This window comes from Durio zibethinus, chromosome 1, assembly GCF_047325235.1.
Source record: "Durio zibethinus cultivar Kanyao isolate XHJ-2024 chromosome 1, ASM4732523v1, whole genome shotgun sequence".
Taxonomy (NCBI): domain Eukaryota; kingdom Viridiplantae; phylum Streptophyta; class Magnoliopsida; order Malvales; family Malvaceae; genus Durio; species Durio zibethinus.
In genome coordinates this window covers 9,173,496-9,190,622 of record NC_143162.1, presented here as the reverse complement: position 1 = coordinate 9,190,622, position 17,127 = coordinate 9,173,496, and the positions used below count along the sequence as shown (strand labels likewise).

The following is a 17,127-nucleotide window of genomic DNA, read 5'->3' as shown; positions in this document are numbered from 1 at the left end:
GTAATACAACCATCATAGAAGAGAAAAATTAATGACCAAATTTATGCTTTTGTTTGCCGGAATCGTACGATATTCCCCAATAGTTGCCTGGTTAACTCGAATTGAAGCTCTGGTTGCGCTCAAGGCTTGGTGTCTTCAAAAAATGGTTTCAGATCGACATTTGTAGCTGTAACAGAATTGAAATTTTATTCGGAAGGTAAAGTTGTGATAATTACCATGAGAGTATTTGTCAATCCTAGAGAAGAAACATGCTTATGGAATTATGATCATGAGCAGTTTTACATGGGAGGCAGGCCACCTTGTAATGAGTTATTTCAAGAAGCTATAAGAAAGAAATGAAAGGCCTATTGACAAGGATTAGGACTATTCCCATTGCACGCTTCGTGAAAATTCAAGCTGTGCAATGCTAATGTTGCTCCTCCCGTCTTGGCTGATGGGATCATAGACCGATTCCTCCCCGAATTCAGTTGGTAATGACCTCCAGTATAAACTTGGTTTCCACTCTGCCTCTCTCAGGCCTTTCAAGATTTCTTTAGCAACTAACTTGCTCCCCTCAGAGGAGAGATGGATGCCATCCCTTTACCAAAAAAATAAATAAATAATAAAAATCAGAGATATCATTCCGAGTGGACAAGCCTTCTTTTTTACAAATTAAGACAACAAAAAAAAAAAAGTTGAAAGAGTTCCAAGATTTGGAGGAAAAAAACATTTTTATGTGCTTTGCATGTCATTGGAATCATTAAAACACAGAAATTACCTCTTCAAATCTAAACATTTCTGTCAATAAAAAGCCAGACATGAAAGCAACTTACGTAAAGCAAGCTGTCTTCCAATCATCTCTCTGCTGGAGTGCAGTCCAAAGATCAATACCTTTTACATCCAGTTCTTTGCATAGTCTTATACAAGCTTCAGAGTAAACCCGGCAGGCTTCATTGGAACGACCCCGAACACCAATAGTTTGAACTATTTGTTCCTCATTCACTGGAGGAGCACTAAGAAACATTACACGAGTCTTGTCTGATAGACCCTGAAGATAAAAAATAAGCAAAGCATCACACTCTGTACTAATTAAGAGCATATCTAGGGAGAGAATCAGGTATTGTACCATATATAGCGCCTGAAGGTGGTTCAGTGACATCAGTGCTCACGGTTTATACCAGATGATTTAATGTTAATTAATCTTCAGGTATTCATAGTTTAAGTAGGTATTTATTTGAAAACATAAAGAGAATGATTGCATTACTGGAAGGCATAGACGCATTGCAGTTGTTAGAATTCATCAGATAATCAGATTGTCCAGCTTATTCTACTTCTAATATGGGTTGAATTGAGTTTGATAATGTACCTTGAGATGCAAAGCAATCTTCTTCATATTCTCAACAAATTCTGGAAGAGGTACATGAAGGCCAAGGCCAGATGGGTGGGGTTCCATGGAATCGTTCCCACCAAAATAGACTATCACCAATGAAGGTTGTACAACAGCATCCTCCATATCATTGAAAATAAGAACATTAATAATCAAGCATCTGTTTATAAATGATTTTGAGAACAAATAAAAGGTCCATATGATATTCTCCAACCTAGATATGAAGTCAGCCATAAAACATATATTACCTTTGGAAAGACTTGATGTAGAACCTCTAAAGCATGCCTTGAGTTCCAGCCAGCATATCCTCGCAGTAATATGTCAGCCTATGTCCAATTACAGATAATTTAGTTTTAACACTCTGATGTTTGTTAAGAATTGACTATGCAGTTAAAAAAAACCTTTTATTTATAGAAATTAACCTTGCCATAAATCATAGAGCTCCATTGTTTTAGCTTGATCCAAATATATATTGATTTTACTATGTTAAAATATATTGATATTCAAGGCATGGAATGAAAAGGAAATGTTACTCTTCCCAGCGTAACAATAGAAATCATGAAAAGAAACATGAATAAACCATTAAAACAATGTATCCGCACTTCCATATCCACTTTTTAATGCAAAATCATATTGTTTTGAACAATTCTCACATAAGCACGCTGCATAGCTAGCTGGCAGCGCTCTGCGCTCCAGTACTCCAGCTTAGAAGTTGAGGATACCTGCCACATCTCTTCAATTTTTCTTTTGCCAAAGTAGGTAAAAAAAAAAGGTATTGTGTCATTCTCATTTTCTCAATTTTTACAAGTGGATAAATGTTTCATCCTCGACAAAATTTCTGTCATCAAATACAGCATTTCTATTCATAACAATTAACCTATCTACATCGAGTGAATGGTGCTCTTATTTGAAATAGCAACAATTGCAAAATATGGATAGCTATAGTGGGTGGTTGCGTTGCATTATCATTTTCAGCCACCCTGTATTAAAAACTCTCTTACCCTCGGCTCTCCTCGTGTATTTGAACGTTAGGTGCCTTATGATTTAGCTTTAATAACAAAAGTTGAAGACCCTGTTATAAGAAAAGGAAATTAATTAAGGAATTTTGTTTTCTTTTTTACAATTTTATGCAGCAGAAAATTGAACATGATCAACAATCAAACCTCTCTCTTGAAGAAAGAATAATGAATCATTGAGAAAAGAAAAAGTAAACATGGATCCCACCCACCACTATGAAAAAAAGGTGTGAAATCTCTTCTCTGTTCATCAAAATAGCTGAAAAGACACACGTAGACTTCCCCAGCAAAAACAAAACCGAAAACAACAAATCTACAACTTTTTAGGATGATATGAATTCTGGGTATCAATGAAATCACTCTCATTTCATACTAATATTAACCCCAGAAAAAGATAAATGCAATATTAAGAAAAGAAAGAGTAGAAAAACAGAGATAAAATACCTTGCGAGCATATACATCAGCCAGAATTGCACCCCAACCATCTCTACCATAACTAAACTGAACGATGGAAGATCCAAAAAGAACAAAGAGAGGCCGGCCTGTACCAATCATGTTTGATCTTTTCTAAAATTTTAAGGTTTTTCCTTGCTGTTGTTCGGTTCAGATCAAAGTACTACTCATTCTAATCTTTATGTTTTCCCTTCTGATTTTCGCTCTGCAGTTCTCTCACAGTCAACTTTGATTGGATGAATATGCTTTAGATGTTTCAGAGGCAGCCGTCTTCAATCTTTAAGTACTTATACAATACACGTGGAAAACCACTGCGGCTTTTTTTTTTTAATGAAAATCCAAACATAAAAGAGAAGCACCCCAGTGAGAGCCCAGCCCACCCTGATTTTGTCCTTTTCCTTCTCACTCATAGGCAGCATCTTCCCATCTAATTTCCTTGCACACGTAATTCTTATTCTCTTTCACCCTGTCCCTTCATTATAAAATTGGATGCAACAAAAAAAATAAAACAAGAAAGTTGATGTCAAATTTGCAAGTAAAATAACCCAAGGCTGTAGTCGTTTGGGTTAACACCTCCCGGGAGCCCAACTAAAGTCAGTAATGTTTGGGCTATCTATTTGCCCACATAAAGCAGAGAATGCCGACAAAGCCTGTGGTTTGGTCATGAATGACTTAACTTTTGGCCCAAAATTAGCCCATAAAAGACCAGGCGAGCGTCGGCCTCTGGTTAGATTTTAGTCTTCGTTTCGGCGGAGAACTTCTTCGCTGTTGCAGTATTGAGGTAGAAGGGAAAACAAAGGGAATGGACATAGCTCTCTTTTCTCCATCTTCACTTTTCACCGACGACGAAGAAGTCTCTGTTGGTATTCTTTCTCTTTTTATATTTATTGATATTTTCGCTTTACTTTGATGGTTTTACAAAGAACTCTCGACCCTTTTTCTCTTTACAGATGAGGAAAATACAGATACCCATCAGAGCTATGTGGAGAGGAGGCACCAGTTTCCTGGCATGGTATGTCGCTTCTATTAGAATATATTTATTACCCATTTCGTAGTTTTGCTTTAGCTAATCCAAATTTAGCTGTGTATGTTCTTCCAGTGTTATTTTGCATTCTTACCCATGTTTCCATCCATTTATACATGCCCATGAATCGTACCAAAAACCTTCCTTTCATTCAAACTAAGTTTGTAACTTTTTGTAGTTAATGGAAAAGTTATTAGCTTCTGAAAAAGTTCTAACTTTTCCTTAGGATTACAGTGCTTTCTGTTAACAATACTTAATTGGTATGAAAATGGCTTTGAAAAAATAGCATTTTCTCATCGATCAGTTTTCACTAAATATGAAATTATATGAGTGCAGACAGTTTGGTAGAAGGCCGGGCTCGAATGAGATGATTTAGATGTAGAGTTATCGTGTACACTGTACTCTGTAGTATGATAAGTAGTGGAGGAAAAAAGTGTACCTCTGAACTTACTGGGAAGCAAATTGGATGATGGATTGAAGTAAGCTTGGTAGAGCTTAACTGTAATGGTTTCTTGAATTTCTAATATCATATTGGGATTTGCTCAACTTTACTGCTGCCATGATTCACTGCTGATACCATATCAGAAATCTGTAGCTCTTAGAATTAGTGGAAATCATAGTTGACTATAGCATAGCAATTTTGTGAAAACCTTATTCTGGTTATTGAGTACTTGTTTTCAGAATTCACCGAAGTTTACCTGTTTTATACCTATATATCATTATATGCATTTTGGCTTGTGTGCAGGAGTTGCTTATTCGAGAATTTTCCTTTCACCAGTTGAATGCTAACTTACTCTGGCCAGGTACATTTGCATTTGCAGAATGGCTAGTTCAACATCGACCATGGATAGAAGGCTGTTGTTGCCTTGAATTAGGCAGGTAATCCTTCAGCTACAGGAGAAAAAAAATTGTATGATTCTGTGAGAGTGCACCTTTATTTTGGTTGTTTGTTCTCTATTGTAGTGCATCTATCTAATATGCATTCCTTTATTTAATAGACTGTGTTGTACTCAGTGGGCTGTTTATCATTAGCTGTAGTTGCATATTGAGCAGAGACTATTATCAGTGATTAAGTTTGTCTAAACATTGCTCTTCTGAGACATGAATTTGGAATAGTTTAAGCATTGAGGTGTCGTCTTAGCTGCAAATATATTCACCTTTTAGAATTATGAACACAAGTTAACTTTTTCTTTGAATTTCTAAGTGTATTTTTTTGTATTGCTTTCAAAGCAACCTTAATCTGATTTTTAATTTGTTTCATTTCTAAGAATTGTTCGATATAATTCTGCATTTGATTTTTTTTTTTTGATATTTTTCTTGGTGGCTTTGATTCTTTAATGTTGGCAGTGGGACTGGAGCTTTGGCTATTTTTCTCCGAAAATCATTTAATCTTGACATAACAACATCAGACTATGATGATCAGGAAATTGAAGAGAACATAGCTCACAACTGCCAGGCAAATGGAATTATGCCTGTCCTTCCTCACATAAAGCGTGAGTTCCCTTTAGTCTTAATGGTCATGACTAATCTAACATTTTTACAGTCAACTACTAAGAAGAAGAAACACGAAGTGAAGATTTCATGATATATTATTAAAGTACAGTTTCATTGTCTTTCAGACTCATGGGGAGACACCTTTCCAGCTGCTGTTCCACACTGGGACCTGATCATTGCAAGTGATATCCTATTGTGTGAGCTTCTGTTTATTTAGCTTCTGCAATTTACATTATATGCTTGAAGAAAGGCAGATACACGGATGAATTCATAGTTTTATTTTCCTCTTTTTTTTTTATTGTACATTAATGTTTGCATTCAATAGAAACATGGAAAAACGTTAGCACTCTAGAGTAGAATTTTGAGAACCACCATCTTTGAATGATGTGGACCTCAAAGAGTGATAAACCAGAAAATCAAGAAGCTTGGAAACAAGCTTCTTGCTGTGATGATATTTTTAATTATCTATAATCTTTGGAAATCCACTGATTACACGTAAATGGTTTTGAAAACTGAAGATGCTATCATTATCTTGGCTAAAGGGGCTGATATTTGACAATATCTTAGGAATAACTTGAAACTTTGTAGTGGATTAGAGCAATTTTCTGTTTTGGATTTAATTCTGCTTCCTTTATGAATCCTAGCAAAAGCTTTGATGCTCATTGAACTTTATGTTATGACTAAATCTCCTATTTCTTACCAAGGAATGCTTAAACATGTTATATCCATTTCTTTGGCTCTTGCAGATGTCAAACAGTACCCTAACTTGATAAAGTCTCTCTCTTATCTCCTAAAATCTTACAAGCCAAAAGATGACAAAGCTGTTCCTCTTGTGGGAAATAACCAAAGCGGTGGTAACGAGCCAACAAACACTTTTAATATGTTTTTGTGGAAGAAGTTGAAACTACTTTACAAAATGGATAGAATCTGTTGTAGGTCATTTTTTGCTGATTTATCTCTACTGCTTGCTGGCAGGAATGTGCATGGGATTGCCTCTACCAACATTTCTAATGAGCTGGAGACGCAGAATTGGGAAGGAGGATGAATCACTCTTCTTCACTGGTTGTGAGAATGCTGGTCTGCAAGTAAAGCATATCGGATCCCGCGTATATTGCATTAAACCAAGAGAAACTATTAATTATATGATTAAGAATGGCTGAACTAGATGATTGAAGTGGGTATAAAATTAAGAATTGTACTTCAATTAAAGTGATAAATCAGGAACATGGTCATATTAGCTAGAATGGTTCTTTTAAAAGTTTGGAATGCAATGTTTCTCAAATACAAATTGTCTCAGTGATGCTATTGTGGAATTACTTTTGTCGGCTCTGGGAGTTTGGAACATTTCCGTAAACCATTTTGAATGGATTAAATACAAATTCTCCGAAGCTATTTATGGGAGAAGCAAATTCCAATACTCAAAATTTCAATGATCCAAAATAACCAACCACTGGAGTCATAAATCATAGCTTCATGGTCTTAAATTTTCTTGTACATCGCTCGAAGGTGGTCCTCCATAACTGCATTGTCTTGCGTGGCAAATTAAGACTAGTCCTCTGTTTGTCTTTTATCCGAAAATTGAAAAAGCTTACAACAGTTTCTTCTCAAGAAAAACAGAAAAAGACAAAGTACAGATGTGAAATTTGTTTTAACATATTCCAAAAATAAAAGATATTTTGAGTTCCTCTGATCCGTTTTTGAGAAGAGCTTCCACCAAAAGGTTCCCCCAAAAAACATGGGTGAGTTTAGGCAGCAATTGCCTTAGCAATCATTTACTTGCGGAGATTTTTTTTTATTAGGAAATTCTATGAAAATTAAGAAACCACATCTTTTATACCTTTTGCACTATTGCTTCTTAATGGATATTTTCCTGGAATTGTGTGGGAGTCTTCCATTTCATCTCAGTAGCATTTCTGCCTCTGTTTCCAATCACTTCCATTTGCAATCCAAAAGTTCCAAATGATGGATATCTAATTGTAACCTAACTTGCCATGATGAATATCTAACTTAATTGATTGTAACCTACCTTGATCATCTGAACCACACCATATAAAACTTGAATTGACAAATATAGCTCCTTAAGTTCAAAAATCGAGAAGCAATTGGTGAGACACATCTGCACTGACTAATTTTCTCTTGCCCTTGTCAACAGATATAGAGGAAAGTTCCTGGAAACTGCACTTGCCATTACCCTTCCCTATCATTGATGTATATGTACGACATCTCTGCTGAAAATTATTTCAAATATTAGCATCAAGGAAACCAACATCACTAATTTGGATGCATAAATAATTCCCTTTCTTGAAATAAGTTCATGACATTGATATCTTATATAGAACGAATTAAATCTTGATCCCAAGCATTGTTTTTTTGTGAATTATTATGGACTAGCTGACGCTGATGACCCATATCTTGCATGAATATTCTACATTTTCAGATGTGATAGAGGAAACTTCGCGGAAGCTGACTATGTTCAATAAACATGCTAGTGGGGCCGATTTTTGGCTGGGAAATTCAAATAACTGTAAAGAAAGGCATGCAGGAAATTGGAATATATAACCAAGAGATGTTGTATTTTGATTGGAGTGATTGATCAGGATCAGGAAGGCTATTATACCAATGGACATGGACTTAGCATTCGCAAATATTGATGAAGACGATAACATTTCATGCTTTTCCTATTTGATGTTCTAACCTTGGCTTTCAGTAAAATCGGCTGATTAAATTCATAATGAATTTTGATTATTCTCTAGTTTTTTAAAAAATAATGATTAAATGCCAATAATGTAGATGACATTATTTTGCCAAGAATCTTGTGATTTATTAGTAAATTGCTGAAACTTTAAATTTTCATAATCAAGTTTAACAATCTGAATTGTTAAAAAAAAAAACAAAAAGATGACATTGCTTTGCAAAAATGATTTTCTCTCATTTTTGAGTTGTGAATGTAAGTAAATCTTTGAGAAGTTACATTAATTCAAATTCAAAAGGAAAAATAAGGATCCCAATCAAAATAGAAGGTAAAAAAGAAAGGAAATTAAAGATATTAGACGAAGAAAAGGATAGCCATGTCTCCAAGGTGAGCAATGTTCCACATGGAGAGCTAGCTGCTGGGTGCTTCAATGGCCACACAACTTCCCAAAACTAATATGTAATGATAAACCTTCCTGCAGTCGTTTAGCCAATTGTGACCCAGACAGTTACTGAATTTCCTGCAAATGTACCTTCCCGCCCACCAAACCTTTTTTTTGAAAAATAATAAAAAACACTCAAATGAGTACAAATATTCAAAAAGAAATAATTGTATTTTTACCTGTCTTAAAAAAACATGGAAGCAATCGAAATATCTATGTTGAGCGAAAACATTCTTCAGAGCAAAACATTTTCAAACTTGAGATTGAAAAACTTGATGGATAAGTTTTTTAACAAATTGAACTGCAAATATATAGGTCCTGAAAAGGCTTTAGTTCTTCACACTTTTTAACAGGGAAACTTCTTTCCTCCTTCCCTAATTTGACATTTTGCTCGAGTAAATGCCTCTAATTATAAGGAATTTTGGTGTTATCCATGTCTAGAGATGACACTTGTAAAGTGCGTTTTTGCCTTTACCTCCCTATGTGATTTGAAAAGACAACCTATTTTCTGTTGGGGAACTTACTTTTAGTCTTTGTTTGCTTCACTGTGATAAATTTTGGGTGAATTAGGAGTTGGGATTCTACCAAATTACTTTTGAAAGACAATACTATTACTAGTCAATAGAATTGAAGCAATAAGAATGTTCCATAAGTACTCTTTAGGTCGCCTTCAAACTTTTAATTTAGTAATTAAAAATATTTAAGAAATAATAAAGATCTTATTTCAAATCAAAATTTTATTCTTTTAATATAAAAAAAAAAAAAACTATCTTTAGGTCTTTGTTTGATGTCATTGCATCTCCTGTATTTACAATAGTCTACTCATATCTTTTGTCAATATCAAAAAAGGTTACATCCAAGCACCCATACCACAACCGTCAGCTTTGTACTTTCTATTTTTGAACGACGAGGTTTCAAGGAAAGTTCCTCGATATTGCCTTATCAGTACGGAAAACTGTACGTCCTCTTTTATATCCTTTGGGGTGACGATATTTTCCAACTTTGCTTTCGCTTGTTGAAAATCCACGCAAAAATATATCCCAAACGACGTTTAAAGCTTATGAAAAAAGTTAAAAAAAAGAATAACAGGCTCAACTCATCAAAGTTGATGTTTACATGTATCTTCTAAGACAACAACAGTTTGAAACTAAGGTACAAATTTGTACGTAGCCAGGAGACTCAGGACAACGTACGTCAAAACCAGAGAAAATCGTTCGGTGATTATATATAATAGTATATCGGTTTTATTTTTTCATGTCTGGGCTTGCTCTGTACATTTTCCTTTCTAATAATAAAATAAAAGTAATTGCCTGGGTAAGTCGTTAAACGTCTACCCAGATATCATTCCTCTGTTCAGCCAGTTTTGCTTAAAAATTTTTTTACTTGCTTTCATTAATGCATGCTGGAAATTAAGTGCAATTTTGTTTGTATATATGACCGAAGGGTTGTAATTCATACACGTGTCACGGATCTAAAGATGAGTCCTGAATCTCACATCGAACATAATAAGAAGGTCATTGGGATATAAAAGGATTCACACTACCTTCGTCTTGTGAGGTATCTTTTGTAGGATAAAATCGTGAGGTCAGGAGGGTCGGAGCGGACAATACCTCACAAAGGTGTGAACTGTGACGGTAAGGCTGATCTGGGACGCCGGAAAAGTGAATGTCCGGGTCCCGGAGCCGTGCGGATTCGGAGCTTAAATCTCGACTCGTGACAAGTGGTATCAGAGCCAGGCCTAAACCGTTCGATCCACGTCAAGCACCTCGAGGGAAGTAGGCAAGGTGGTCAGTCTCCGTGACGAGGGCGTCACGAGGTTGGGTGTAGGAGAATGTCACAGACCTAAGGATGAGTCATGAATCCCACATCGAACATAATAGGAGGGTCACTGGGGTATAAAAAGGTTCACACCACCTCCGCCTTGTGAGACGCCTTTTGTAGGATAAAACTGTAAAGTCAAGAAGACCGAAGCAGACAATACCTCACAAGGGTGTAAACCGTGGCGGTAAGACTGATCTGAGACGTCGGAAGGGTGAATGTCCGGGTCTCGGAGCCGCGCGAGTTCGGAGCTTAAGTCTCGACTCGTGACACACGTACATGTTGAAAGATTTATCTCAAGCTGCATTGTCTTTTTTTTTATTTTAATAATTGAGACTGTTATGATTTAAAATTGAATTATTAAAATTAAGAGTTTAATTATCTATTAATATACAATACAATAGTTGTCATTTTTTTTTCTTTCACCTTAATTCTTTCACTAAACTCCGGTATTTTTTTAGCATTTACATCTCACTTTCACTGTTCATCATAAGTATTTTTATTTTTACACCTGTTATGAACGGGTACTCTAAAAGTTTTATTTAAAGTCAATTAAGTTATCATTTATAAAAATAATTTAGTATTTCTGATATGGTTATTGTAAAGGATGGTTCTTAATTAACTTAGCAAAATCCTATCTTTATTTCCGAAAAAGGATTTAAAAAAAATAAAATAAAATTCATGCACCTATGATTAATGAGTTAAGTATTTAATTAGTGGAATCCTAAATTTTTTAAATTCCACAAACGGAATTAAAAAATTAATAATGGCTAGTTTAGTATTGTTGTTACTATTAAAAAAATTTAGATTGAAAAAAATGCATTTAAAAAATATAATTAAAATTTTAAATATTTAATATTAATGTAAACAATTATCATGAGTTATTGAAATGTCTAAAAAAATATGAATAAAATAATAAAATATTAAAAATATAAGATAACATAGTAATTTTAATTCCAAAAACTTTTTTTTTTTATGATTAAAACACATTTTGAATAAATATTTTATTTGGGTTATAAAACCAAACTTTTAAACTGAAAATCTAATTTTTATTTTTTAATAGGTTAGGTCAAAAGCACTTTTTGAACATAAAATCTATTTTTAATAGTAACGTTAAACTAAGTTTAAGTGTTTTTTTTAATATTAATTTCTTGAATATAAAAAAAATCATCTTTTATTTATATTTTGTACTTTAAAATAATATATTATGGGTTAAAACATTGGTTCCTTGATATATCTATTGATGAAACAAGCTAGCTTTGCCAACTTAACCAGAAAAGAAATTAGACAAAGTAAAAAATAAAAAAAGCTAAGTATGCTTAAATGAAAAGAAGAGGAGATTAAATAATTGAAGAAAGAAGCAAAATATAATATGACAAAAACAATGTCATTATTTTTGGACACTTACTTTCTATATATTTTCTTCTATCCAAAATAAAAATTCAACTGATATATGTAATCACTTTTAAAAGATATATTTAATGGAGGTGAAGTTAAAACACAATAAAAAATAAACTTTTACTGATGGAATTTTTTGTCGGTAAAAGTCAATATTCTGTTAGTAATATTTTTACCGACGAAAAAATTTTGTCAATAGTACTCAAGTCAGTAATGCTATTCTATAGATAAAAGTCAAATTTCATAAGTAAATTCGGTTAGTAATTCTTCAGTAATCCATTGATAAAACTAAAATTCCATCAATAATAACTAAATTTCATTTGTAAAATTTGTTGGTATAATTTTAATTTCTTCCATAATTTAATTAATTTCATTTATAATAATTTAAGAAACCTATAAACATGTGTACTTAATTAAAAAGCTTATTATTTCTATTATTATTATTAATAAAAATAAAAAATTCATATATCAAATCTACATAATAACCATTAAATAAATCAAAATTATAAATTTAACATTCTTAACATCTCTAATATCCACAAAATATAATACTAAAAGTTAATTCATAACATCCATAAAAATATCCATAACATCAACAAAATATCCATAACATCCATATCCATAAAAATATCCATAAAGATAAGAGTCTACTGTGTTGTTGCATCTCCTATTCCAAAATCGGTGTTGCTGTAGTCAAGTCTAACAAATTGTGTTAGCGAAAATTATTTAGGCCCCATCAACTACATCATCTAAACCATGAGAGACCTAAGCTCAGTTCTAAAATCGATCCTCAACTCATCAATCTATTCTTGTATCTAAGGCTGAAGAGGCACTGATTATGGGCCATAAATAAAGTGAGATGTTGCAGCTACAGTAGTGGATTAACTTGAGTAAAATAGGTCTTTAGATCTATCCACAGATCCAAATCCATATACATGAGTATGTGAAGTTTCAACCCCTCCAATAGCTTCAATTCATACTTATGGATTGAAATCTCGATGATTGAAAGAGTCTTCACTATATTTATGAGATAGTGCAGCAGCATGGTTTTCCTACAAAAAGTTTAAAACAATTATCATTCCAACACAAGTACACTATCATTCCAACACAGTTCAATACCATTCATCCCACAATGTTTAGGCTTTCAATTTTTACACTATCTACTTCATCAACAATCACAACACATAACCAAATCACAAAATAAAATACATAATAATTTTCACCTTTCATAAAGTCATTGCATTTCAATAAGCACAATACACTATATAGTTCAATATTGAATTTCCTACAATGTTTTAGTCTTTCAATTACTACATTATCTATTTTATCAACAATATAATACATTACCAAAATTACAAAGTAAAATACGTAATAGTTTTCACTTTCACAAAGATAATATTCTCTCTATAAGCAAAATAAATTATGTAATTCAATACCATTTGTCCTTTAATGTTTAGGCTTTCAATTACTACACTATTTATTTCATCAATAATTATAATACATAACTAGAATCACAAAGCAAAATACGTAATAGTATTCACCTTTTACAAAGCCATTACATTTCAATAAGTACAATATAATATATAGTTAAATACTAAATTTCTTAAAATGATTTAGTCTTTCAATTACTATACATCTGTTTCATCAATAATCACAATACACCATCAGAATCACAAAACAAAATATGCAATAGTTTTTACCTTTCACAAATGTGATTTCACCATAATATACTATAAAGATAATTCATCAACAATAACAATACATAACCAAAATTACAAAGTAAGTTACAAAATAATTTTTACTTTTCACAAAGTTTTGTATTTAAAAACATATAACATATTATCTATTTTAATAAAGCAATACAATAATTTGAAAGTATTCACAAAGTCATTGGATAGTCACATACACTAACAACTTTGGACTTGTTATCAACGAAATCATCATGTCCTCCCAAACATTTGTAAGTGCAATTAAAGACTTTTATAAATATAGGTTCTCGTTGCAACTTAAGTAATTGCATTCGTTTATATACATTCAATGAAATGTGTAATAATACAATTTATATAAAATTGACATTTAATGAAAAACCTAACTTGTGAAAAAACATCATATGATTCTTTTTTTATGAATAAAAAATGCACCTAAGCCATCAGTGTGCTTCATAATACTTTTTTTTGTCTAACAATTTTGTTTGGCTTTGGTAGAGATGTTTTACCATTTCGAAGTGCTTTATGCATTCTCAATAAGAGCATCTTAAATTGAAGCTATAATCCACCTCTGTTTCATCCCTTTGTAGTGTATGATATTGTCAACTCCACTCTCTTTCATTGCCACTTCCCTCTATTTCAATTAATTCTTAAATATATTATTATATACCTATTGAATAAGAGCATCATCTAACACAACCCACTGATATTTTTTCTAACATAAGTAATAGTGAAATACAATAAGTAATTGACAAGAGTTTGAACTTTTCATTGAAATAAAAAATATATAAAAAAAATTAAATATCTAATTAGTACATTAAATTTATCAAACATCATAGATTTCATTGGCACAGAAACTTTGGCCCATATTGGCCAAGGACTAGTAAAATTTGCTAGAAATATTCCTGACTTGTTGAGCTAATCGACAACTTTTCCCTATATCGGCCAAAGACTAGTAAAATTTGCTTGAAATATTCCTGAATTATTGAGCTAGCCGTTAATTACTCAAAACAACTACCAACATTCATTTATTAGTAAGATTAGTTAAATTGTATGAATTATTTAAAAATGACTTTTAACAATAAGAAAAAATTAATTAAAAAAAATATATCATACATTTCTCCTAGCAGAGTAATCCATAATCGTTTATTTGGATTTGATGCAGTAGGTAATCTTTTTTTTGCTCTCTTAGTCATCTACCTTGTTGTTGTACCTTCTTTTTCTTTAAGTGGTCATCAACAAATGATGGAAGTATGTCATACTCTGTCAATAGATCATCCATCATTGGTGCAAAAGATGATCCGTATGGTGGATCATATTATATTGGTGGTGAAAATGACTCGTATCGTGGATAATGCTATATTGATATTGAACAAGACCCGTATCTTGGATCATCCTATATTGGTGCTAAAAAAAAATCGTATTGGGAATCATGTTGATTGTTGTTGTTGATAACTGATACATGAATCATCTCTTATTGATTTTACTATAGAACCATCTCGGTGAGCATAGCTATTTGCATGATGTCCTATCATATCTGTTACATGTCACATAAACATTTCATAAGTATTTAAAAATCACAAAAAAAAACAAATATAATACTACATTAGTATTAGAATATTAGATGAAATGAGCAAAATATATATAAAAAAAGCATGTCAAAACGTTATAATTAAAATAAGCCAAATCAACTATTATATTTAACATTACATATATTGACCACATCGAATGTCGAATTATATATAACATTAAAAGCCATACTTAATACATCAATTGTTGTTAGAATAAGCAAACTCTTATGTTTCATTATCATCATTCTCTTATTTAGCATTTAAAAACCATCTATTCTCACATTGGGTACAAGGATACTTAATCTTCTCATTACTTACAAATTATGGTTGACAATAAGAAATCTAAAAAATTCTTCTACACCATCATAGAAGTTTTGACTAATGTACCCATTTACATATAAACAAGAATACATCTAAGAGTGATCTTTGTCCATTTTGTCAACCCTAATTGCATTATTATAAAAGGTCCAAAAAATATTACTCTTAGTATATTAAAGTAAAAATAAGCAATTAAAAGTCAATAAGCAATTACGAAATTTTAAACTAAAAAACATAAAATTTGGTATTTTATCTTTTTTATAGCTTTTTATAGAATTGTTTGTGGAAGAGAATTATGTAAAAAAATTAAACAATTTCTTTTTTTATTGGCTAATCATTGTGAACAAATGGTTCATGATTATCTAAATGAATTTTTTACTCAAAAAGATATACTAAGACAATGCTCAAGGATTGCCTTTCTTAACTACAAATTGTATGTATGCCAACAATAGTATAATTTAATGATAAAAGTGTTCAATTTTTAATTTTAATTTTTAAAATTTAATTTTTAATAATCTTATATATAAAAAAATTGCATGGATAAATCTAAAACAAAAATGCAAGTATCAATTTTGGAATTTGAAACTAAAAAGACCTAATGTTTTTCTCATTACATGTATTGTTTCTCTATATAATTTTTAGCATTAAAATTTAAAATAAATTATTGAAATAAGTATATGATTAGGATTTAAGACTTAACTGTCAAACTTTTAACTCAAATCTTTAAAATTATATAACAATAATTACATTCAAGTGATTCAAAATTCTTAATTACTTAAACTTTTAACTTTTTTTAATTTATTCATGTTACATATTAATATAAACCTTGTCAAATACAATTATAGTAAAATTAATTTTTTAACTTATTTTTAACTATCACCTTACTATTTTTGTATGTTATTAAAAAATAATACAAATTTTTTGGATATCAAATGTGATAAATGCATACTATTCATGTATCTTTAAAAAAAATCAAAATCAACAAGCCAAGTAATGAAATTATACCTTGGCAGAGAAGTTGCAATCACAGGCTCAAGGACGACACTAAAAGAAAGGTGGCACATTTGGGCTCGAGGGCAGCACAGGTAGAAGGGTACGGACTTAAGGACGGAGAGAAAAAAGAATGACACGGGCTTAAAGGCAGATGTACAAGTTAAAGGGTGGTCTAAAGAAGATGGCATGGGCATTGAGGCTGGTGGGGATTATTAGTGAGAGGAAATGAGATGAAATGAGAGAGAAAACAATAATTAATGATTGGAATCAAAAAAGAAAGGAAAGGGAAAAGGACTTTAACTAAAACATATTTTTAATGACGGATTGTTGACAGAATCATCGTTAACACTTACTTTTAGCAACTAATTACCAATGGAATCCATATAAAAAAAGTTATTTAAAAGTATTTTTTTAAACTTTTTTTTATTGAAATTCCTTTTAGTGATGGTTTTTTTTTCAGTAATTCATTGTTGAAACTTTTAGCAACAAATTATCGACAAAAAAACTTGTCAATAAAAGTGACGCCAAATGCTAATTTTCCTGTTATAACTTTTAGTGATAAATTACCAACAAGATTTTTTCATTGATATTTCGTTGGAAATTTTTTATTTTATATTTCCATTGATAAATTGTTGCAAATCCATTGGAAATTATCGACAAAAAAATTCTATCGGTATTGGACTTATTTCTGGCAGTGAAATTCTGACAACTATAATATCTTTTTTATTTTAAGAAACAAATATAGTAAGAGTCAATGAATAAAATGATATCATTTCATTAAATATAAATTTATATAAGAATATATAAATTTTCACCTATATTTAAGCATATAAAAA

At 31.6% G+C, this 17,127-nt stretch overlaps 2 protein-coding genes across 4 annotated transcripts; one reads left to right on the top strand and one right to left on the bottom strand.

Annotated features, from left to right (window-relative positions):
• Positions 1 to 225: 225 nt before the first annotated feature.
• LOC111312045 (GDSL esterase/lipase WDL1-like) lies at positions 226 to 3,104 on the bottom strand. Of its 2 annotated transcripts, none has more exons than XM_022911986.2 (5): positions 2,827 to 3,104; positions 1,615 to 1,692; positions 1,346 to 1,486; positions 813 to 1,027; positions 226 to 577 (listed from the first exon to the last, which is right to left on the bottom strand). In XM_022911986.2, the coding sequence occupies exons 1-5, from the start codon at positions 2,935 to 2,937 to the stop codon at positions 364 to 366; spliced, it is 759 nt and encodes a 252-aa protein (XP_022767721.2). In that variant the 5' UTR covers positions 2,938 to 3,104; the 3' UTR covers positions 226 to 363. The 2 variants fall into 2 exon arrangements, with proteins under 2 accessions (XP_022767721.2, XP_089618718.1); XM_089762592.1 differs by adding an exon at positions 2,368 to 2,438 and having other exon boundaries at positions 1,346 to 1,692; positions 2,827 to 3,100.
• A 438-nt stretch (positions 3,105 to 3,542) lies between these two features.
• Positions 3,543 to 6,649, top strand: LOC111312044 (S-adenosyl-L-methionine-dependent methyltransferases superfamily protein). Of its 2 annotated transcripts, none has more exons than XM_022911984.2 (7): positions 3,543 to 3,698; positions 3,786 to 3,847; positions 4,605 to 4,738; positions 5,207 to 5,352; positions 5,479 to 5,550; positions 6,100 to 6,207; positions 6,329 to 6,649. In XM_022911984.2, the coding sequence occupies exons 1-7, from the start codon at positions 3,638 to 3,640 to the stop codon at positions 6,511 to 6,513; spliced, it is 768 nt and encodes a 255-aa protein (XP_022767719.2). In that variant the 5' UTR covers positions 3,543 to 3,637; the 3' UTR covers positions 6,514 to 6,649. The 2 variants fall into 2 exon arrangements, with proteins under 2 accessions (XP_022767719.2, XP_022767720.2); XM_022911985.2 differs by having other exon boundaries at positions 3,565 to 3,694.
• The last annotated feature ends 10,478 nt before the right edge of the window (positions 6,650 to 17,127 follow it).